We start from the raw sequence: 24,759 nt of genomic DNA on the forward strand, positions 1-24,759 counted from the left end.
ATACGATGCTGCTACTCTTTATTGCTAGTTATATGTACATATCTACCTCAATTATCTAATACTCCAGCACATCAACTTTATTACTTTTATTATTACATGTTTTACTTTTCTATTATTTCAACAATGTCTTTCTCTCTGCATTGTTGGGAAAGGCCTGTAAGTAAGCATTTCACTGTTTGTCTACAACTGTTGTTTACGAAACGTGGTTCGAATAAAATTAGATTTAGATTATTTGATATAAAGAAAAATGAAGAATCTTGTTGGTACATAAAGATACTTTCACAAGAGCAATGTTTTATTATAATCCTGATCATTAATTTTCATAAGCATTAGACATCAGATATACCGGTAACTTCCAAAATACCAACATAAAGTGTCTTAATAGGGCGTTGGGGCACCACAAGCTGCCAGAACAGTTTCATTGCAGCTTGGCATAGATTCTACAAGTGTCTGGAACTATATTAGAGGGAGGTGACACCATTTTTCCATGAGATATTCCATCATTTGGTGTTTTGTTGAGGCCACCGCTCCAGAATCTCTCATAAGTGTTCAACTGGGTTGAGATCTGGTGACTGAGACACACACTCTAAGCTCCTTTGAGTCTCCTCTTTCAAAGTCACTGAGATCTCTTTTTCTAGCCATGGTATCCAAAATAATGGGCAACTGGGCATTTTTATACATCACCCTAAACATGATGGGATGTTAATTGCTTAATTAACCCAGGAACCACACCTGTGTGGAAGCACCTGCTTTCAATATACTTTGCATCTCTCATTTCATCAAGTGATTCCTTTATTTGGCAGTTACATGTACGTACATAATATACAAATGGTGCATTCTGTAGCAAATATACTCTATAGGACAGCAGCAGTATTGGCATCATGTACAAAAATACACATTTGATTTCTTACAGCTCGCACAACACTATATGTAAAGCATATGAACATAAATATAGACCTATACCTGTCGTTGATTCCCAGAGATATGGAAGAAAATCTCCAGCACAACCAAACAACTGCATCTACCATGACCAAGGGAAAATAACTGTACATATATGACAACATAAAAACGATATGCTACAAACATTGATCAGCCAATAAAACAAGCCCAGAGTCTCTTAAAAGTCCTTTTAAACGTAAGACTCCTCTGCAAAGAACATTTGGTCAAAGTCGTCCACGCAAGGGTCGCTACACTTCCTGCTTTGCCACTCCCTCTTCCCCTGGACAAGGGCCAGAGCGACCTCCTGACTCCTTTGCAGGCACGCGCCTGAATCCGCCCGCACCTGTGAGGAAAAGTAGTCGCTCACTGCCCGCGTGGCGGAGGGAGAGAGGCAGAAGCGTGGCTCTGAGTTTGGGCCTGCTCCGTTGCGCTGCCGCTCAATGTCAGACACTCTAAGTCCGCTCTCAGGGAGCTGCTGACCTTTGACTCCGTGGGTCTGGGACTTGACCCAGGGCCTTTCCAGGGTGAGGCTGGAGGCCGCGTCTGTCACCATGGAGGGCTCAGAGGCTCTGCGAGGCAGGGTGAGGACCTTGCGGCCAGCCTCCATGGCCAGGGTGAGCGAGTGAGACTTCTCCCTCTGGAGGGTTAGTGTTGAGCCACTCTGTCCATAGAACACATCCTGGGGAGGCTGGATGACCTCACTTTCTGTTCCAGTGGGCCACTGGGTGACGTCACGTCCTGTGGGGGGTCTGTGGGTGGCATTGCAGGCCTGGTCATGCAGCAGCTGTAGCTCTCTGACAGTAAGGGGTTTCTCTGTGCCTCTGTAGAAGGGAGACCTACTCTTCTGCAGCTGTAGGATAGCCTGCTGGTAGGATGGAGGGCTGCTGGACCTCCTCTTGGTGGTCACCTCTACACCTTTACCCTCGGATGCTTTTGGGAGACTAACCCCTTTCCCCTTCCCCACTTCCTCCTCCAGGTGTCCATTGTCGGGTTGCCGTAATGACAGTCGGAGGTTCCTCTTGAGCCAGGTGTTGGGGTGCAGTCCGTGGTGGGTAGAGGGTGTCCGGGAGGAATGAGGGGGCTGACTTTCACTCCAGTCCACTGTGTCTCTCTTTGGGGGTGAGCACTGGGGGGAGCGGGGTGAAAGGGGGGAGCGGGGGCAAGACTCAGCCAACAGGAAGCCGGCGCTGTTAACATAGTCTGTGGAATACTGGGAGAAGGCGGAGTCTAAGGAGCTGAGGGAGGAGCCTGTGGGGGAGGTTGCTGGGGAGGACAGGCTAGAGCAGCTTGCGTCTAATCGTAAAGGAGAGGGTGGGGTGTGTTTCAGCTTCCTCTGCCCGAGAGTTCCAACCCCTCCTCTTTCTCCACCTGTGATCACTTTGTCTTTCAGCTGCAGAGCCCTGAGCCCCTGAAACACTGCATCCTCCTCCTCATCTTCCTCTTCCTCTCCCTCCATCGACGCGTCATAGCTCGCTTTACGAGACACCAAATGGTGCTTATCCGATTGGATGATCAGAGCTCCGGGGGTGTGTCCGATGGCAGGCTCTGAGCTGCGTCGTAACCTCCGAGGGCCCTGTGATTGGACATAGCACTGGCGTGGGCGTGGTTGCCGTAGGGCGGGGGTGAACTTTCTGGGTCTGGCAAGTGGGGTAATATGTAGGAGGTCAGCCTCAGCCTCAGGGTCAGGGTCGGGGTCACAGTCACTCAGGGTGATGACAGAGTCTCTGCTGCAGCTGTCAGGCTTGGCCTTGTCTCTCAGAGGATGGGACTCCTGGAAGGGCGACTCTGGGTCCTCGTTTAACTCGTTCTCCAGACTGTCATAGGACGAGTCATTCATCTGGAAAGAGGACACGTCTACGGAGGGAAGGAGAGAGGAAAAGAGAGAAGCGGGGGGAGGGAGAAAGTTAAATATGCTAAAATGATTGTTATGACATGCGGTCCATTTTGATTATGTTACGGATTTCATATGTTCCTATGTCCTTGCTTTGGAAATGTTGGAAATGTTGCACTGACTGACTATCATGACAATAAAGCTGGGGTGGAGGGAAATGGAGAAGGAGAGAGTTTGAACAAACCTCCATTTCATTAGATAGACAAAGGGTTTGAAAACAAGCGCAAAGTGCTGTTATAGTCCCTAGCATACAGCTGCCTTCATAGAGATTGGTTCAGGTCATAAAGAATGATAGAGGCCTCTAGTGGCCAAAGGCTGTTATAGCATGGGTGCCATTGAGGGATTTCACCATTTTCAACCTGGGGTGAGTTTTTGGTAATAAAAATACTTTAAAATCACCAGGAATGTATCTAAAAATGGGTTTAATTTAGGAAATAGGTTTCCAAGTATTCCCACAAATAGAAAAAAATACATTATCGTGTGATCTCTTTTTGGGCTTAGTTGTGGTCAATTTAGATAAATGCTTGTGTGATCTCTTTTTGGGCTAGGTTGTGGTCAATTTGCAGTGTACAAATTATTATAATTATGCTCCGCCACCAACCAGCCGCTCCAACAAAAATTGGTCCGTGGCTGAATCTAGTTGCCTATCCCTGGTTTAGGGGAGAAGAGGAAATTTACTGGTGTGTTAATGAGTGTTTGAGAGTGTACTAATCACTTTAATGAATGAGGTCAACATAGTGACCCCAATCAGCAGACCTCACAGAGACAATGACTTATGGAGAGGTCTGAGAGAACACTCAACGCACGCGCGCACACACACACACACACAAGCTAGTCAGGGTTAATCTACTCTATAATGATGATAATGTCTACAATACACAGAACCACTGTCTTGCCATAAACACACACACTCATTAACTTTCTAAACCCTTGTGAAGACCCGTGGCAAATTAAACCACCTCTGTGTCGTTTCAGTTCTGCTTGGTTTGGGACCTCTCTTCCTCCCTCTCCCTCTGTCCCTATCCAACTTTATCTTATGACGTTTTCTCCAACCAAAACAAACAGCATTTGTTTAGAGCACTGTACAATATAATTTGCAATTAGATGTTGTTATTTCTTCAGTGAATACATTAAGACTTTGTTTACCTGATCCATGGTCGCTGCTATTGCTCTTCTGAGGGAATCCACTAAACAGAGAGGGGACGTCATCTCCCAGGACCTTCCTGCAGTTCTCAATCAGGAACCGAACAAGCTCACAGACCTAGGAACAGATCATAGACCTGGTTACACCTCAGTCACACAGGTCAATGACTGGTCCTAGATTAAGGCTCCGACTGCAAGTTAAAGGTTATTTCACAGGTAGTTTCCCTGGTATAAGAGATGTAAAGTCTTGCCAACGTTCTTACTGGCCACATATAGCTGATCAAAATTGACATAATGTAAATCGTCTGAACTCCTTTTTCTAAGATGAGAATCACAATTTAAGGACACTTCAGAAAACAAAATCTGAGAAAGAATCTTGTCTGGTCCCAGATGTTTACAAACATATCAAATATTAATTAAACCCAAGTTACACAGTATAAACCTCCAAATCTGAAACACAAAATGTCAGTCATACTCCCAAACAGTCAGTTCCAGTCTGGGATTTGAACGTTTCCCTAGGGCAAAGCTGACTGTTTAAAAAAGAGTGATTATAAATGTGTTGTTTTTGTTAGCTTCTCTTATGGAGAGTCTACAGACAGAATGAGGTTATGGAAATATGAAGGAGACAAACATGGGGCCTATCTGTGTGGTGTTGGGCCAGATGTGTGTGTCATGGTTTTCACCATATGTCTGTCAGTCTGTGTTACACGCCTGTGTTCAGAGGGCTATGGGAGTGAATGGACTGCTAGAGCTTGGCTACGAATTTCACAAGCTAGTCCAACACAACGGAACTCCAGCAAGGGAAAAAGGCTTCTCTCGCTCCCTCCTTCATTGCGTCTCTCCCTGTATTTAGCCTGGTTCTGTCCATCAGAGGAGATGCCTATTTAACCCACTGAGGAAACATCTAGAAACTCACTCATTCATCCAGAACCTGTCAACATCTATGAAGGTGTAGGGGGACTTTTTCTTGGGTAAGCTTTTCTCAACCGTTCAAAGTTAGTATGTGTATCTCAGCCACCTTTTCTGACAAACACAGCACACAATATTTACTCAAGCCACTCATAGACTAACATGTCTGTATGAGTCACAACCATCTAAATTAGAGCTGTGGTGGAAAAGGGAGCGGAAGTGGAGGAAAATAAGGGTTTGCATGTCAAGCGGAAGGAGAGCAGTGTTCCAGACTGCCCAGTGCCGTTAGAGACCAGACCCACGCCAGCCCAGTTTGACTTGGCTCCTTGTGAGACCGCGACCAACCAGGGGAATGTCGAAATATCACATTTTTCCCCTACAGAGGCGCTGGGGCCACGCATACAAACAAACAGAAAAAAAGTGTGTGTGTGTGAAGACAGAAAGGAGTGTTTTAGCGTAGCGGGTTTGTGAAAACACACTCGCCCTCAGGAATCTGTAGGAAATGCTTTGGATTTTTTCCCAGTGAACCTCAACAGCCTAGCCTCACCAGAAACAAACACACATTTGACAAGGAGAGAGAAAGATCTGGAAACACCCAGATTGATTGTGTTTCAACAACAATGTGTCCAAATCGACCATAAAATTAGAGACTAGTAAAGACATTGTGACTTATTCTTACTTATTATTAACTTACAATATATCTGTGGCCACTGGTGGTGAATTCAATCATTTCAGGGCTAGCATGGTTGGCTACAGTCTTGTAGTCTTGTGGTAGGGTTAGGACTGTGAACTCGTGTGTCAATTCAGATATTTACAGTCTCCTTAAAGTAAGTTATCATAAAATATCAAGCTTTTCTGTCAGGGTACGAATTTCACATTTGTTATGTGTCACCGTGATCTCAAGCGTGTGTGTGTCAGTACAGAGATTGAAAACCTGTGACTAGAGAAATGTAAAAGGAGTAGGTCAGTCCAGGTTTAAAGAGGAAACGTATATAGTATAGCCCAGCATGTGGCTCCTACTGTAGCAGAAGGTTGACAAACACTCTACTCTCTAACTCCTCACTTATGTTTGTTCTTCCATTGAACATCCTGCTTCGTCAGACAGCTAGGTGGCAACAGTATAACTTTCCTTTACACCCTGTCCTGGTCCCTAGCCTCAGCCCGCCAGACTCTTAGGTGTACTGTATGTATGTATGTATGTGTGTGTGTGTGGTGTGTGTGGTGTGTGTGGTGTGTGTGGTGTGTGTGGTGTGTGTGGTGTGTGTGGTGTGTGTGGTGTGTGTGGTGTGTGTGTGGTGTGTGTGTGGTGTGTGTGTGGTGTGTGTGTGGTGTGTGTGTGGTGTGTGTGTGGTGTGTGTGTGGTGTGTGTGTGGTGTGTGGTGTGTGGTGTGTGGTGTGTGGTGTGTGGTGTGTGGTGTGTGGTGTGTGTGTGTGTGTGTGTATGTATGTATGCATGCAACGTTCCCTGTAAATTGTACTCGTGTGTGGACGCGCAGTAGCCCCAGGACTGCCGAGCAGAAATATCAGCCCATAGAGAGGAGAACAAGATTGAATTTCACTAAACTTTCTAGAGCAGTGGTCACATGTTCCTTTTTTTTCTTCGTCTAGGGCTGTTATGGGTAGGTGCATCAAATTCAGCTGCCCTGCGCGCCGGGTAGGCAAACTGTTGCCATTTTGAACCATTTCGTCTGTTTGAAGGTACAAACTGTGCATTCCTGGCAGGCCCAGAGAGCAAATCAAGTGCACTATAGGCCTACCGCTGGCCAATCAGATGGCTCAGATGACCGTGTCTTCTATAACATAGCAGGCATGAAAGAAAGCTACAGCAAAGTTGATACTGTGCGGTAGATCTTGGCTTGCCTTTTGACTCAGAAAGTGATCTTGACTCCGAAAAGGTTGCTGAGCACTGTTCTAGAGTTTTCCCTGTTAACACTATCAACATTTCCCTTTACTGTGGCAATTGTGATAGAATCAATGTAATATTAGCCACTTTCAAACAAAACAAAACTAACTATGCAAGAGAGTTTGTTGTAGGCAGAATGCATCTGAGTAGGATACGATTGCATTGACCCACTACTCAGCCCCTAATATATACAGACCGGTGAGTCACAAACAATCAGAGCTGCAGTAGGCCAATATGGAAATAGATCATTACCATATATGGATCTGTGCCATTTACTTTGAAATGGACTGTGTTTACAGCATGAGCAGTCATGAGTACTGTAGATGCGCTTGTTTTGAGATCAAAACGAAGGCTGCATGTTAGCCATGTGTGCACATTTTGTTCATATCCTTCGCTAGTTAGTCAGTTATTAGCCCAGTTATAGATCATTTGTAGTCAGCAATAAGGGAGTGATTGCATCCTACAAGAGCACAAAACATGTACATTTCTTGACATTGAAAAGGGAGTCAGGTAGAGCTTTTTTTGTCTTAAAGGCAGTGTTGTCTTTTGAGAGCTAAGTAGACAAAAGGCAGAGGGTAGAATAATGTGTCTGATTCTCTGTAATAATAGTATGATAATAATAATGAATTTTATTTTGTAAAGTGGTTTCTTGCATCAAACAACACAACAGCATTTTTAGTCACCTTCTTGTCTGAAGGACAAGTGGATAAACAGGTGAATGTCAAGCCCTGCATGTTTTTTTCAAAAGTCTCATAGAATGTAGGCCTACATTGAACACCACACATTGGCTGCTACTGTAGGCTGAACGATAGAACAGCTATTTCCATGTTAAAATGTTATGGGATGCATTTTCTCCATTGTTTTTGATGGTAAGCCACTCTGGTAGGCCAAGATTGTGATCAAATAGCCACAGTAGCCTACATGGTCACTGTTAAAACTGTAATTTAAAGGGGGTACAGCCTTAGCAGACCTGAAATTTGCTCAGTGCCGGAAAAGATTTGAGGGAACAGTGTGTGTGTGTGTGTGTGTGTGTGTGTGTGTGTGTGTGTGTGTGTGTGTGTGTATGTGGCCCTTGTCCTTAACTAGAAAAGTATTTGGAAGTACACTTGAGAAACTCACTTTCACCCAAATCTCCTATTGACATCAATACATGATATAAACAAAATTGTTATGTAGTAATACACATACACTTTGAAAGTATGGTACAATTATGTGTTCGAAAGAAGACATTGAAATAAAATGAAGAAATATAAAAAGTAACTTAACAGAGAGGGAAACCTAAAAAATAGTTTTTAGGGTCCAGTCTCACCTTCTTGGTGGCCTCCCCCTCTGGGCTACAGGGGGCCAGGGTCCACAGCATGCTGGGAGCGATGCACACCGACAGGTTGAAGGCATTCATCTGGTTGTCGTCTGCGTTGTCTTGAATACAGTGGAGCACGGCAACCACATGTCTGAGTAGCAACAGGTTCTCACTGGGCAGAAGATGGACCAACCTGAGGTGGGGAGTGGGGTGGGGGGGAGTGGTGAGAACAGACAAAATAATCAGTGATGAATACACAACATCTAGTAAGACCTTGGATGTGTCAGACACACACCCCCCCTCTCACAAACATTTACATTTAAGCCATTTACAGTAGTACGCGCATACATTTTCATATTCTACACACACAAATACATTGCTACATCCTCTGAGAATCCAGCAGATTGTGGAGTTTGTCACATTCCTGGGGACAGTATCTTTCCAGAGAAGACATCAGATGAGCTGTGTCATGTTATTGTTTGTCTAAGAGTCTTCTGGAAAAGAATTCTTCAGATTTTCATTGTTTCTTATGTGTTCTTTATTTCCTCTTGGCCTGAGAAGGACTTTATGTTCATGCCTCTGGATCAAAACAGCTTTTCCCGCCCATTTTCTTGCCACCCCTACACAGCAGCTTTGTTTTTGCTGTGCGTATGTGTTTGTAAAGGTGCGTTACAGGGAATGCCAGTACCTGTGGATGGCTTGCATCCTCTGCTCTTCCTCCTCTTGCGCCATCACTGCAACCCACTGCTCATACAGATTCACACACAGCAGACTGCCCGGAATGTTCCGCAGGAAGTCCTGTTGGGTCACAACCACAGGGACACAGTATATGTTAGAACACCCTTTACCATCACCACATATGCCTCTCTTCAGTGGAGTTAATACGGATCCTGAAAACATGGCATGTAAAATAGAATTTGAATGCCATGAAAGAGGCTGTGTAACTCAATGTGTTTTTACAGAAGCAATCTAGCCCTTTTCACTCGTTTGTTTGTCAGCTCACTTGTTATTAGTTTATTAGTTGGAGTGGGTATAGTAATATAGCTAACTGAACAGCAGCATGTGTTCTCTCTCTCTCTGTGTGTTCTGTTCTATCTGATCTAATACAGCTACAGGTTTCCAGTAAAGCCATTGGCACCAACCTTCCAACATGTGCATTGAATTGAGTGTTTTTCTACCTGAGCTTTCTCTTCACTCCAATCACTTCATTTCTTTCTGTCTGTCTAAGACGTTCTATGGGGATTTCGAACACACACACACTAGATACTGTGGTGAATATGTGTATGTAAGGGTGCAGCTGTGTTAGCTCTGTGCAGTGAATTATTCTGATGTGTATCGTTGAAGCAGGATGAAACCGATCCTTCAAACCTCCTCTCTCTGATGTCTCAATATATCTGATCTGACAAGCCTGGCTAGAACCTTTCAACTCTGATTAATCCACACGGACCGTGGTGTGTGTGTGTGTGTGTGTGTGTGTGTGTGTGTGTGTGTGTGTGTGTGTGTGTGTGTGTGTGTGTGTGTGTGTGTGTGTGTGTGTGTGTGCGTGTGCGTGTGCGTGTGTGTGTGTGTGCGTGCGTGCATGCGTGTACTGTCCTACCTTGAAGACTGCAGCAGTGACAAACACAGACTCGTGTGTAAGTGTGTGTGTGTCCTCTGTCCCATTGTCCAGTCTGTCTCTCAGCTCTCTGCAGGCTTTGGCTCCTGCAGAGCGACGGAATATACCCCTGGTGTAGCGACCCTCCTGGTACAGAAACACCAGCATGTCCATGACAGGTTTGGGCAGGGTGTGGTCAGGAGGGCAGATGGAACTGAGAGACCGTCCGAACAGGCATCCCAGGGTAGGGGACAGGGAGGTGGGGGACAGGGGGACACTGTCCAGCTGGCTACTGGAACCCCTCCAGAAGGCCCAGTTAATCAACGGCCTCTTCCTCTTAAAGGATTTCTGGCCTGGCTCTGCAGAGAGAGGGGGAGGGAGGTTATTCCAACATTTAAGACATTATTTCAACATTAAGTAGGGCCTACTGCTCAATAAAACACAACGAGAGGAAGAGAAGGGGAAAGAGTTGGAGAGTAGAAGTTCTTTGGAGAGAGCAGAGGAAGGGAAAAAGACAGAGAAGGAGAGAGAGTGAGAGCATGAGAGAGAGAGAGAGAGAGAGAGAGAGAGAGAGAGAGAGAGAGAGAGAGAGAGAGAGAGAGAGAGAGAGAGAGAGAGAGAGAGAGCGAGAGAGAGCGAGAGAGAGAGAGAAAGGAAGAGAGAGAGAGAGAAAGAAAGAGGCATTGATTCAGAAAGAGACATGGCTAGTGAGGGGTCTGAAGGGTGGGGGTGGGGAGGTCTGTCTGGAGAGAGAGAGAGAGAGTGTGTGTGAATGTGTGTTTAGTAAAACCATGTTTCTGAGACTGGGTAGATCATGTCAAGAAGCTGTCGGTCTGTGAGTGTCCATATGTTATGTACTGTGTGTGTGTGTGTCTGAAAGACTAAGAACCATTTGTCTGTGTGTTTGTTTGAGTTACGGTGCAGACATGATGTCTGTTCTTACGTTGCTTGTGTGTGTGTGTGTGTATCTGTTTGTACCAGTGTGTCACTGTGTGTCTGTCTACTTGGCCTTTCTGTAAAAAAAACATTCAATGTGTGTGATGTACAGCTTATGCTGTGTTTGTGTGGGTGGGGGGGTGGGCAATAAAAAGCCCTTCCACATTAGTGGCACAACACCCCTAGCTGCCCAGGGACCTGTCTGATCAAAACTGAATATTAACAATCCACTGTAGCTTTACACTCAATTACATTTTGGAAGCCAAATCCAAAACATTGTAGCAGAGCCACTCCAACATTATTTAACTGACCCAAGTTGATAAAGTTGTAAAACACGCATTGTGTCATTATACGCCAGTGTGAGACATCTTGGAGGGGGGATATTCTGAAGAGAGAAAGGGAACGAGGGAGGTAGAGAGAGAGAGAGAGAGAGAGAGAGAGAGAGATAGAGGGCTGGTTGTGTGAGCAATGTTTTGATCCTTTTATGGAGTTGAATGGATCCATGTTGGGTTGTTGCTAAACAGATGCCATATTTCTCTCCTAGCCAATAAAAACCTCTGGTTTTTAGATGTATCAGTAAACAACGATGGTGTTATGACAGAATTGACCCCCAAATCTATCAGTGACACCCTCAGTCTAGTTGGACACCCTCTGACACACCCTATTAGCATACACACACACGTGCACACTTGTAAAACTAGTGCTAAGCAATTAACCAAAATATTATTTATTTATTTTTATATTAAACAACTAATTGTCCAAAGTCGGTTCAATTATTTGAATTCCATTTGGTTAGTTTGTTTTCAGTGAGCTCAATGCACACATTGCACAGTTTCTCTAGAGATAAATCAGATCAAGCCCGAACTGTGCGATGTAGTAGGGAGTTGTCGTTTCCAACAGGCCAATATTCTACATAGTTTAGCGCAGAAAACGTGGTAATTAAATACAATGACCATAATCCATTGCGCGCCTACTTGTCTGGTCTGTGTGTTTCGTTTATGCCTGCTATGTTATGTTAGTGTGGGGCAGACATGGAGATGGAGAAGAGACAGAAGAATGTGTGATGGAGAGGGAGAGAGAGCAGTTGATATTCAACAGTCATAACAGTATGCTTTATTTACTTTGAAGAACTACTTTGAAGAACTACTAAAATAGTGATTTTGTCAGACAGCAGCTCTATAGAGATGAGATGACCTGAAATGAAATAATAAAGTCATCAAAATAAAACATATGTAAACAACTGAAATATTTTCTTAAAGAAAAGTAATGCGAAGAATGGGCAGTCACTACCATCATGGGACTTTTATGCATTTTTTTATTTTGTGTTGTTACATCATTCAATCCACATCATAATTTTATTTATAATCAAACCCGAAATTGAACCAACCTCAAAAAGCACTTGTTATATTGAAATAATTAGGCTGATGTAGCGGGTAGGGGAGGGTATTGATTTTAAATGGAGGAGAACTTGAGAGCGACAGAGAGGAATCTAAAGGAAGGCGTGTGGTTGATTCAGTGGAGCCTCTTCAACGATCCTCGCGGAAAACACTCTCACACACACTCTCTATGTTCACTCTCTCACTCTTTCTCTCACTCTCTCTGAAACTATGGAATAAAAGACGTTTGAGGCAACAACAAAAAAAGGAGGTATGAAGTAAACAAGGGGAAAGGGGTGGGGACACGTTTTTTTGAAGGAAACGCAACCCTTTCTTTCTGTTGAGTCGGTCACAGTGTGTAAAGGGGCACTTACCTAAGAGCAGAGCCTGTTTGGGACCCACCCGGCTGGACTTGAGGATGAACTGGCATTGGGTGTCTGGAGGGAGACACTGGTCCAGCAGCATCACCCTCTGGCCCTCTGGAGGAGAAACTGCATCCTTCCCTCCACCACATCCTCCATCCCGAATGTGACTCATCTTGATACTGAAAGGAAACTCGTGCCCTGTGGGGTTATAGATGAGAGGGTCAAGATGTTAGAAGTCAGTGTTCATGAGTCTCACTGGAGGTGTGACCCGGCCAGGTTTACAGTACGCCCAGCTAGTCTCTTATCTACCTCATCTTCATGTCAATAACGGGAGGAAAATACCTCTGAGTAACAAAACAAAACAGAGCAACTTTTGACTCCAGAGTAAAAGTGAGAAGGTACAGTGGCATGTGTTCATGGATGCCAAGGGAGGCCAGGCTTCCAGAAAAAAATATAAATAATGTTTTATATTTCGTTATTTCGTTTCATAATTGTCCTTCTATTTCAGGAGGCTGAATGTATCTCTCACAGGAGAAAACATCAGAGCGAGCGAAACAGCATCGTTCTGTCTTTCTGCGTGTAGGCCATCTATCTGATGCTGTCTGGTCCAAACGAGTATGACATTGTTGCCACCTATCATAGCATTGAAGGCAAGGAAAGCTTACGAGCATCTGGCCTGCCTTGACAATTTATTTTAGATTTTTTTTTGCCAATAAGCGTTGAGCTAAACTGAGCAAGCTCAACTGTGAATAGTCCTGGCGCACCAAAAAAAGTGTCAAGGGAAGCCAGCTTGGATTTGGCATTACTCCTGTTAAATCCCATTGAGAGAATACATCAGTGACATAAAATGTGAATTGTTGCATCTCGTTGTGTTGTTGTCCTCCGGTGGCAACCTAAAATTGTCCCTTTCCTAAATTAGCCATGGATGGAGATAGGGATTTGGACTTGTGGTTTTACTTAATTTTCCGTAATGGCCAATGATTATAACGCCGATTCTGATCCAACCATTAATTCATACATTGTTGTGCCCCTGGCCTGAGAGAATGGAATGTTAAGGCTGTCGCTTTCCTCATCCTCAGATGAGGTGAGGAGAGAAGGATCTTCTGACCAAAATGCGGGTTCAAGGAAATATGCCATCTTTATTTTTAATACGAAAACTGATGACACGAAAACAAACACTTTCAAAACTTACAAAATAACAAAAACGACGTAGAACGAAACCTGAACATAAACTCACATAACAAACGTAAACTCACGGACAGGAACGTTACATCGAAACACACGAACAGCCAAACAGTCCCGTAAGTGAAAACACATCGAACACAACGACGAAAGACATCACAGGAGACAATCACCCACCAACAAACAGTGAGAATGCCCTACCTAAATATGACTCTTGATTAGAGGAAAATGCAAACCACCTGCCTCTAATCAAGAGCCATACCAGGTAACCCAAAACCAACATAGAAACAGATAACATAGACTGCCCACCCAAAACACATGCCCTGACCATAAACACATAAAAACAACATAAAACAGGTCAGGACTGTTACAGTACCCCCCCCTCAAGGTGCGCACGCCGGGCGCACCAGCACAAAGTCCAGGGGAGGGTCCGGGTGGGCAGTTGACCACGGTGGTGGTTCCGGCTCAGGACGCTGTCCCCATACCACCATAGTCACTCCCCTCTTCTGTCTACCCCTTCTAATGACCACCCTAACACTACCTTCCCCTAAATAAACAGCTAGCACCGGGACAAGGGGCAGCACCGGGACAAGGGGTAGCACCGGGACAAGGGGTAGCACCGGGACAAGGGGCAGCACCAGACCAAGGACCAGCACCGGAATAAGGGGCAGCACCGGGACAAGGGGCAGCACCGGGACAAGGGGCAGCACCGGGACAAGGGGCAGCACCGGGACAAGGGGCAGCACCGGGACAAGGGGCAGCACCGGGACAAGGGGCAACACCGGGACAAGGGGCAGATCCCGGCTGAAGGACTCTGGCAGGTCCTGTTTGGACGGCTCTGGCAGGTCCATGCAGGCTGACGGCTCTCGACGCTCATGGCAGACTGACGGCTCTCTACGCTCATGGCAGGCTGACGGCTCTCGACGCTCATGGCAGGCTGACGGCTCTCGACGCTCATGGCAGGCTGACGGCTCTCGACGCTCATGGCAGGCTGACGGCTCTCGACGCTCATGGCAGGCTGACGGCTCTGGCTGCTCATGGCTCTCTGACGGCTCTGGCTGCTCATGGCTCTCTGACGGCTCTGGCTGCTCATGGCTCTCTGACGGCTCTGGCTGCTCATGGCTCTCTGACGGCTCTGGCTGCTCATGGCTCTCTGACGGCTCTGGCTGCTCATGGCTCTCTGACGGCTCTGGCTGCTCATGGCTCGCTGGCGGCTCTGGCAGATCCTGTCTGGTTGGCGGCTCTGGCAGATCCTGTCTGGTTGGCGGCTCTGGCAGATCCTGTCTGGTTGGCGGCTCTGGCAGATCCTGTCTGGCGGGCGGCTCTAGCGGCTCCTGTCTGGCTGACGGCTCTAGCGGCTCCTGTCTGGCGGATGGCTCTGTAGGCTCATGGCAGACGGGCGGCTTTGCAGGCTCATGGCAGACGGGCGGCTTTGCAGGCTCCTGGCAGACGGATGGCTCAGATGGCGCTGGGGAGACGGATGGCTCAGATGGCGCTGGGGAGACGGATGGCTCAGATGGCGCTGGGGAGACGGATGGCTCTGGCCGGATACGGCGCACTGTAGACCTGGTGCGTGGTGCCGGAACTGGAGGCACCGTGCTAATGATAAGCACCTTCCTACTAGTGCGGGGAGCAGGGACAGGGCACACTGTATTCTCAAAGCCTACTCTATCCCTGATGCGTGGTACCGGCACTGGTGACGCCGGGCTGAGGACAAGCACATCAGGATTAGTAGGGGGAGAATATACAGTGTGTACAGGGCTCTGGAGACGCACTGGTAGCTTAGTGCGTGGGGCCGGAACTGGAGGCACCGGGCTAGATACACGCACTACAGGGAGAGTGCGTGGAGGAGGAACAGGGCTCAGGATACGCACTGGTAGCCTAGTGCGTAGTGTATACACTGTAGGTACTAGGCTGGGGCGGGGAGGTAGTGCCGGAAATACCGGACCGTGGAGGCGTACTGGCACTCTTGAGCATTGAACCTGCCCAACCTTACCTGGTTGAATGCTCCCGGTTGCCCGACCAGTGCGGGGAGGTGGAATAACCCGCACCGGCCTATGTAGGCGAACCGGGGAAACCATGCGTAAGGCAGGTGCCATGTATGCCGGCCCGAGGAGACGCACTGGAGACCAGACGCGTTGAGCCGGCCTCATGACACCTGGCTCAATACCCAATCTAGCCCTCCCAGTGCGGGGAGGTGGAATAACCCGCACTGGGCTATGCACTCGTACAGGAGACACCGTGCGCTCTACTGCGTAACACAGCGCCTGCCCGTACTCCCGCTCTCCACGGTAAGCCTGGGAAGTGGGCGCAGGTCTCCTACCTGCCCTTGGCCCACTATCTCCTAGCCCCCCCCCAAGAAATTTTTGGGAATTACTCACGGGCTTTTTTGGCTTCCGTGCCAGACGCGTTCCCTCATAGCTCCGGTTCCTCTCTCCGGTAGCCTCCGCTCTCCTCAGTGCCTCCAGCTGTTCCCATGGGAGGCGATCTCTACCAGCTAGGATCTCCTCCCATGTGTAGACACCCTTTCCATCCAAAACATCGTCCCATGTCCATTGCTCCTTTCTCTCCTGTCCCCTACTCCGTTTCGTTTTCCCTTGCCGCTTGGTCTTAGCGTGGTGGTGGGTGATTCTGTTAAGGCTGTCGCTTTCCTCATCCTCAGATGAGGTGAGGAGAGAAGGATCTTCTGACCAAAATGCGGGTTCAAGGAAATATGCCATCTTTATTTTTAATACGAAAACTGATGACACGAAAACAAACACTTTCAAAACTTACAAAATAACAAAAACGACGTAGAACGAAACCTGAACATAAACTCACATAACAAACGTAAACTCACGGACAGGAACGTTACATCGAAACACACGAACAGCCAAACAGTCCCGTAAGTGAAAACACATCGAACACAACGACGAAAGACATCACAGGAGACAATCACCCACCAACAAACAGTGAGAATGCCCTACCTAAATATGACTCTTGATTAGAGGAAAATGCAAACCACCTGCCTCTAATCAAGAGCCATACCAGGTAACCCAAAACCAACATAGAAACAGATAACATAGACTGCCCACCCAAAACACATGCCCTGACCATAAACACATAAAAACAACATAAAACAGGTCAGGACTGTTACATGGAAGTTCAATATGTAGCTAGATATAGAAGGCTAATGTTAACTAGCTAACGTTGCCCATGAATAGAAGCTAGACTAGCGAGCAAGCATTTTAGCCAGGTAGACTACAACAACAAAAAATAAAGGCGTGTACTGTATGACAGAGTGATAGACCGTTTCTTCAACATGAAAGACAGGATGGCATTGGTGTTTTGCGGGTACTATTTAATGAAGCTGACAGTTGAGGACTTGTGAGGCGTCTGTTTCTCAAACTAGACACTCTTGCTCATCTGCGCATCGGGGCCTCCCACTCCTCTTTCTATTCTGGTTAGAGCCAGTTTGCGCTATTCTGTGAAGGGAGTAGTACACAGCGTTGTACGAGATCTTCCGTTTCTTGGCAATTTCTCGCATGGAATAGCCTTAATTTCTCAGGACAAGAATAGACTGACGAGTTTCAGAAGAAAGTTATTTGTTTCTGGCCATTTTGAGCCAGTAATCGAACCCACAAATGCTGATGCTCCAGATACTCAACTAGTCTAAAGAAGGCCAGTTTTATTGCTTCTTTAATCAGAACAACAGTTTTCAGCTGTGCTAACATAACTGCAAAAGGGTTTTCTAATGATCAATTAGCCTTTTAAAATTCTATGGATTATTATGGATTAGCTAACACAACGTGTCATTGGAACACAGAAGTGATGGTTGCTGATAATTGGCCTCTGTACGCCTATGTAGATATTCCATAAAAAATCTGCAGTTTCCAGCTACAATAGTCATTTACAACATTAACAATGTCTACACTGTATTTCTGATCAATTTGATGTTATTTTAATGTATACATTTTTTTGCTTTTCTTTCAAAAACAAGGACATTTCTAAGTGACCCCAAACTTTTGAACGGTAGTGTAGGTTGAGTAGGTACTGAGTATGTATTGTAGAAGTTTCCCTTGACCAATGACTAGGTTCAACTTGTACCATAAACTAAACAAGAGAGATATGGCTGGGTTTAAGGTGAGTGTAATGGGTTGTGGGGTAAAGGAGTTGAACTCACCAATGAGCGGGTAGGGCGAGTCATCTTTAATGGAGCTCACCCACAACTGGTGGTCTTTCACACAGCCCGAAATGCCAAACTGCTGTAGTGCCATTTGGATGACATCAGTGGTGCTGTCTGAATTACTTACAGCTAGAGTCTTAGCCTGGGGGAAGACAAAAACATTAGAAAAATGCACACACATGACGGAACACACACACACACCTGCAACCATACATAAACAGTACTTACATAAGCACAATTCCCAATGTCCTTTGCAAATATCTTCAGAGGAATGGTCTTGGGGTCATCCTTCTCTTTCTCTTCGTTTATTCGACTAGAGGAACGAAGGAAGAAGTTAGCGGGAAAAACAATACCTTCTTTAACACAAGCAAGATTAAACACATTATTCAAGCTACTGAAGTCAAGCCATAGACTATTAGTATCAGAGGAAGTTATGAACAATATCGTCATCCGTCATTTCTGGTTACCTTTTGATGAGAAAAAGCCACTTCTCCTTGTGCTCCACAGAACTGCAGACAGACAGAGAGAGAGATAGAAAATTAAGTCGGGTAACCAGTATTATTTTTCTCATCTTCAGCTCAACTTAGTGAAACTGAAACCAATAAATAATTCTGACTGCTTCACATGTTCCTCATTTGCAAGAAGTATTTTCTGACAGTAAACCCTATATGTAATGCATATGTAAAACTGCATAATTTTTTCTATGAATTCCTGGTGTCAAGGCATATAGTGTGTGTGTGATATTTTATAACGACTGGCTCTCTGTGGTCAGAGTAAGGGGGGTTTTACGACTAGGAATATGACTCTGGTTGTGGTGCGGTGTTGGGATGATAATTTACTGTTCTAGCGGTTGTTCCTTTTTCTGAGACAGAATAACAAGTCCTGTACTGTATGCTAAATTTCCTTTCGTACGGTACCCGGAGGCAAAGTCATTAATATCCGTCGGGTGACTGGCTGAGGATTCTTGGGTGCGTGACGTCACTCTGACCCCTTACCAAAACATGGCAAACAATTTCTTTCACCTCGGGTCTGAAACCAGTAGTAACCACGACATTGAATGACAATTAACATAAAAATTACATATGAATCTGAAATTCTAACGCCCCAATAACATTGTCGCAGAGGAGGACTTGCTATCAGCCATTTTCTTATAAAACAGCTTAGATAGCAAAGTGCTAATGTGCTGCGCGGGCTACCTAAAGTTAGCTAGACTCGGGACCTCATGGGAACAAAGGCTTCAGGAGCCAGTGGGTTAGATATTATTCCACCATGGGCAACAACAACTGGCTACTAGCATGTTTTCAGCCAAATATGTTCAACTCATCCAGTGACCAGCACATTTAGAAGAATAGCTATTGACTGAAATGTAGCTAGCTTACTGGCTAGCTAGCATGCTAGCTCACACTGGCCATGCAGTAGCCAACTAGCTAGCTAGCTCACTAATCGTATATGCCAAGACACAGCTATCTAGACTTGGGAGCTTATGGGCACATAAGCTACATTAGCCAACTTGTTAGACATGATTACACCATGGGCAACAATAACTGGCGACTAGTTCGTATTCAGACAAATAATTTCAACTCATTGTTAGTTTACACACTGACCACCGCATTTAGGAGGATAGGTAATTACTGAAATGTAGCTAGCTATATCACTGACCAGGCAGTAACTAATTGTGGACGCATTACCTATTCTTTGATACATTTTGGTTAACTTGCTCATATCAAGCAACACATACCAGACCGTTTGTGGAAAGGTAAAAATAACCATTTGTGGGCTTGTTTTTTGAATGATCGGACAGTGAAACTAAAATAGGTTGGTCACTAGCTGGTGAGGCTTTCATTTATTTCCCAATTAATTTGGTGATCAAGCTGACGCTGTATTTCCCAAGTCGTTTGGTCAGTGCTAACTGCTCGTGCCGGCAGCTAGCATGAATATTCATGTCCTTGCCCAGCCTTCCTACAGAAGGAAATTTTGCGTACATACTACATACTACATACTACATACTACATACTCAATGAGGATTTATTAAAGGAACATTCTCACTATAAGAGTACAGAGTATACAGTAAGCATATGTGTGTGCACGTGCATGTGTGTGTCTGCGTGTGTGTGTGTGTGTGTGTGTGTGTGTGTGTGTGTGTGTGTGTGTGTGTGTGTGTGTGTGTGTGTGTGTGTGTGTGTGTGTGTGTGTGTGTGTGTGTGTGTGTGTGTGTGCGTGCATACCTGAATGTGGCGACACAGTTGAAGGTAGGCCAGCCCATGACAAAGCTCCTGTCTAGACTGGTGCTACTCTCACACACCTCCTCCATACAGCCTGCTGTCCACATCTCACACACACGCACCTGAGCCTTCAGTTTGAAGTGTGTGGATGACCTGCAGCAAACACGAGAGGGTCACACACAGATTAACACACCAACACACACACACGCGCTGAATCACGTTTCTGAGCACATACATTTATTAATAGCCATGGTGGAATTCTCAACATTCCTACAGCAAACCTGCTGTACACCTGTCTATGTCTGTGAACACCCCCGATACACACACACCTTCCTATCATACACTTTTTAACCCAGAATGTAATAAAGCCAAGTATAGCTGTCTCCACTATGTATGGGTCAGCTCCACCCAGAGGCACATGATGTTGAATATACAGTTGGTTGGAGAGAGAGGCCCTGTTTTGCTGCCACAACATCACAGCAATGTTGCATCAACACCCTGAAAATATCTGGAGCATTGCCTGAAGGTTGTGTTCTGGGTGGGGAGCCCCTCTGGCCCTGATGAGTGGTCTCTGATCTGGGCACGGCCTCAGATGGATTTAATTGGCTGAGAGGTAATTATAGGCCGGATAGGAACGAGGAGGGGAGGGAGAGAGGGATGAGGAAGGGAGGGAGAGAGGGATGAGGAGGGGAGGGAGAGAGGGATGAGGGAGGGAGGGAAGTATAGGGCTCACAGTCCCGGGAGACAGGGTTTTTAGACTTGAGTAGGGAAGAGAGGGATGGAATGCAGTTTTTAGCAGTTGCCTTCCGCTCTTTTGCTCCCCCTCTCTCTCTCTCTCTCTCTCTCTCACAGACACACACAGACTCACTTGGCCTTGGCGATGAGGAGTGTGTCAGTGAAGAGGAAGAGGTGTCTCTCCTGCGTCTGCAGGCCAGTCTTCAGCTGGGTGTGGGCGTGGGCCAGGAACACCCTGCCTGGGGAGAGGAACGCCTGCACCAGGGGACACGTCTCTGGGCTGACCGGAGACAGGCAGTTCTCCCTGTCAACACACATACACATCACACACTGTTAGAATAACCTGGTAAACACATCACATGGCGTTAGAACAACCAGTTCAACATACAGTAGAGGTTGGCTCCCAATGGGCCAACGGGTCAGGAGGATTACTGTTTGGGGTCAGAGGGAGAGGAAGTGTGGGTCCCTTTAGTTGTGTTAATGAATGAACCCAGTACTCCCTATAGGCGTTCCCAATGACCTCCTAGTCTCATTTTAACAAGGTTATCCACTTCCTCAGCTAGGGGCTTACATAGCCTTACAGCCCTGGTGTATGTATAGAGTGGCGAGCTGAGCTGTGACATTAGTCGGATGGTGTTATCCTCGTGTGGCTGGGATAATGTAATTAGTTTTGGAATAAGAAGAGTTGTAAAAAGACCAAGGCACTTCAGACAGTCAGTCTTCCATTAGTTAATTCCTTACAGTACGTAACTGATTAATTACACAAGTCAATGGGAAAGGTACAGTATCTGTGTTTTTGAATGACTATGCATGTGGAGGGATATTCCATGGCAAGCTTTTGGTGCTTCCCAGTGTTGGGAGGGAACTGTTTGAACGGAATTCTCTGGGGTTGGGGACTAAGATTTTTTTTATTTTAATTTTTAACCTTTATTTAACTAGGCAAGTCAGTTAAGAACAAATTCTTATTTTCAATGACAGCCTAGGAACAGTGCTGCCTTGTTCAGGGGCAGAACGACAGATTTGATCCTTGTCAGCTCGGGGATTCAATCTTGCAACCTTTCGGTTACTAGTCCAACGCTCTAACCACTAGGCTACCTGCCGCCCCTAATGGGTGATGATGGGTGTGTGTGCACCCGTTTGTATGTACATGCGTGTGTGACCGATTTGCTCAGTTGGTAGAGCATGGTGCTTGCAACGTCAGGGTTGTGGGTTCGATTCCCACAGGGGACCAGTATGAGAAATGATGAAAATGTATCCATTCACTATGTAATTCGCTCTTGATAAGATTGTCTGCTTAATACCTACAATGTAAATGTAATGCTGGCAAAGAGGAGGGAGTCAATCATCTCCTTCAGTCTTTATTAAACACAACACATTTTGCATGGCTAAACACAGGACTGCTGTTAAGGTACACTACATTTCCTGCTTGTTGAATATCTCATTCCAAAATCATGGTATTAATATGTCGTTTGTTCCATCTTTGCTGGTATGACAACCTCCACCCTTCTCGGAAGGCTTTCCAATAGATGTTGGAAGATTGCTGCGGAAACTTGCTACCATTCAGCTACAAGATCATTAGTGAGGTCGGGCACTGATGTTGGGCGATTAGGCCTGGCTTGAAGTCGGTGTTCCATTTCATCCCAAAGGTGTTCGATGGGGTTGAGGTTAGGGCTCTGTGCAGGCGAGTCAAATTCTTCTATAAAAAAAAAAACGTTCTCAACCACTTCGCAGCTGAGCAGTTATTGCTCCTAGATGTTTCCACTTCACAATAACAGTCACTGAATTCTTCAGTACGGGCCATTCTACCGCCAATGTTTGTCTATGGAGATTGCACATCTGTGTGCTCGATTTTATACACCTGTTAGCAACGGGTGTGGCTGAAATAGCCAAATCCACACATTTGAAGGGGTGTCTACAGACTTTTGGCCATGTTGTGTATATACATGTACGTGTGAGTTAGCCACAGATCAGTAGATAGGGTTTATCAAATACACCCCTTCAAATTAGTTGATTCGGCTATTTAAGCCACACCCGTTGCTCAAGCACACAGCCATGCAATCTTCATAGACAAACAGGAGAAATAATGGCCTAGGGCTGTTTTTCATGGTTCAGGCTATTACCCCTTAGTTCCAGTAAAGGGAAATCATAACGGTACAGCATACAATGATATTCTAGACGATTCTGTGCTTTCAACTTCGTGGAAACAGTTGGATGCCCCCGTACACAAAGCGAGGTCCATTCAGAAATGGTTTGTCAAGAACAGTGTGGAAGAACTTGACTGGCCTGCACAGAGCCCTGACCTCAATCCCATCGAACACCTTTGGGATGAATTGGAACGCCGACTGCGAGCCAGGCCTATTCGCCCAACATCAGTGCCCGACCTTACTAATTCTTATTAGTTCTTGTGGCTGAATGGAAGCAAGTCACAGGCAGCAATGTTCCAACATCTAGTGGAAAGCCTTCCCAGAAGAGTGGAAGCTGTTATAGCAGCAAAGGGGTACCAACTCCATTCTAATACCCATGATTTTAGAATGAGATGTTCGATGAGCAGCTGTCCACATACTTTTAGTCATGTAGTGTATATCCACTTGAACAAGAGAATAACTTTTCCTGGATATTATTATTATTAGAATATATGTGTGTGTTAACTTTGGAAGGGACAACTTGTCCAAGTGCGGGAAGAGAACAATGATAGTCATCCGATCATGAAAAACACAGAGAAACACAGAGATATAACCACTGTATCAGGTTCTAGAGAAATATACATCTTCCTGAATGATGTCAATATCTGTCATGGGCAAGTACAGCAGATGGAAAAAGTTGGCATTTTTACGGGGAACAAAGGAAATCGTTGCAGGGCTCTGTCCTTTCCTGTTTACATCAGGCTGTGAGATCCGATTCTCAGCTCACATTCAAGAGATAATGACCCTGTACACACACGCGCACACACACACGCCCATCATCTTGACCCCCAACCCCAGAGAATTCCATTCAAACAGTTCCCTCCCAACACTTGGAAGCACCAAAAGCTTGCCAAGGAATATCCCTCCACATGCATATTCCATAGTCATTCAAAAACACATACCTTTCCCATTGACTCATGTAAATAATCAGTTATGTATTGTAAGTAATTAACTAATGGAAGACTGACTGACTCTGAAGTACCTTGGTCTTTTTACAACTCTTTTTATTCCAAAAAGAACGAGGGAACTAGAAAACCAATTAAATCACAGACTAAGGTCTTCAGTATGCTATTGATTCATTGCTTCTGGATGACTCTTAAAAGGCAGAAACCATGATTGAAAACCAGGGTGGAATTTGTAGGAGGGAAAATTGGGGAGGTTCATATCCTCGTACCCCCCTAAAAATTCTGGAATAAAACCATAATTAACACCATAACAGACAAAAGATGAGCTTCAACACAATATTATAATTAGATTTTTATTTATTTTTTATTTAACCTTTATTAAACAAGGCAAGTCAGTTAAGAACAAATTCTTATTTACAATGACGGCCTACCAAAAGGCAAAAGGCCTCCTGCGGGGACGGGGGCTGGGATAAAAAAAAAATATATATATATATACATATATAAACATAGGACCATATAGAGACCTCATCACCTTCTTCTCTACATGCTTTTCTTAATATATCTGGGAAATGCCTGTCATAGAGCCCCCCCACACACAGAACACCTTCCTGTAATATCTCTCCCTCGCTCTCTCCCTCTATAAAGACACCAGACTTCCATATTCAGCCCCCCTCCCCCTGAATGGTTGATTGGCAGCTGAGCTCCTGGTCCACTGAAGCTGATCGATGACTGACTAACGATCCCATTGTGTCATGTGATGCTGATAAATTGGGCATAGAGGCCGTTTGCATCTACACACCACATATACACGGCCATCTTTGTTAGGGAACAGTCCTGTGGAGCGAAATGTTGACTTTTCAGACACAATGCTTGTTGTTTATTCTCGGGGGGCTGCTGTGGGATAAGGTCTCTAAACCCAACCCTGGGAGACAACAGCACAACACAGCATACTAATGTCCCAGCATGCCTTTAGGGAGAGAATGGTGAGTATTGATGAGCCCTCCATCACTA

At 45.6% G+C, this 24,759-nt stretch overlaps 1 protein-coding gene across 2 annotated transcripts in view; it reads right to left on the reverse strand.

Annotated features, from left to right (window-relative positions):
- Positions 1–274: 274 nt before the first annotated feature.
- The window catches only part of LOC129816858 (rho GTPase-activating protein 20-like), an 82,552-nt gene continuing 58,067 nt past the window's right edge, over positions 275–24,759 (reverse strand). For both annotated transcript variants that reach the window (XM_055871792.1, XM_055871791.1), the window contains exons 3-13: positions 20,794–20,964; positions 19,929–20,078; positions 18,171–18,212; positions 17,932–18,016; positions 17,701–17,845; positions 12,366–12,554; positions 9,683–10,038; positions 8,774–8,883; positions 8,095–8,278; positions 3,977–4,091; positions 275–2,793 (exon numbers count right to left, since the gene is read on the reverse strand). In XM_055871792.1, the coding sequence (XP_055727767.1) occupies positions 1,130–2,793; positions 3,977–4,091; positions 8,095–8,278; positions 8,774–8,883; positions 9,683–10,038; positions 12,366–12,554; positions 17,701–17,845; positions 17,932–18,016; positions 18,171–18,212; positions 19,929–20,078; positions 20,794–20,964 (3,211 nt within the window). In that variant the 3' untranslated portion in view covers positions 275–1,129. The remainder of the gene's footprint in view (positions 2,794–3,976; positions 4,092–8,094; positions 8,279–8,773; positions 8,884–9,682; positions 10,039–12,365; positions 12,555–17,700; positions 17,846–17,931; positions 18,017–18,170; positions 18,213–19,928; positions 20,079–20,793; positions 20,965–24,759) is intronic.

Source organism: Salvelinus fontinalis, chromosome 19 (genome assembly GCF_029448725.1).
Source record: "Salvelinus fontinalis isolate EN_2023a chromosome 19, ASM2944872v1, whole genome shotgun sequence".
Taxonomy (NCBI): Eukaryota; Metazoa; Chordata; class Actinopteri; order Salmoniformes; family Salmonidae; genus Salvelinus; species Salvelinus fontinalis.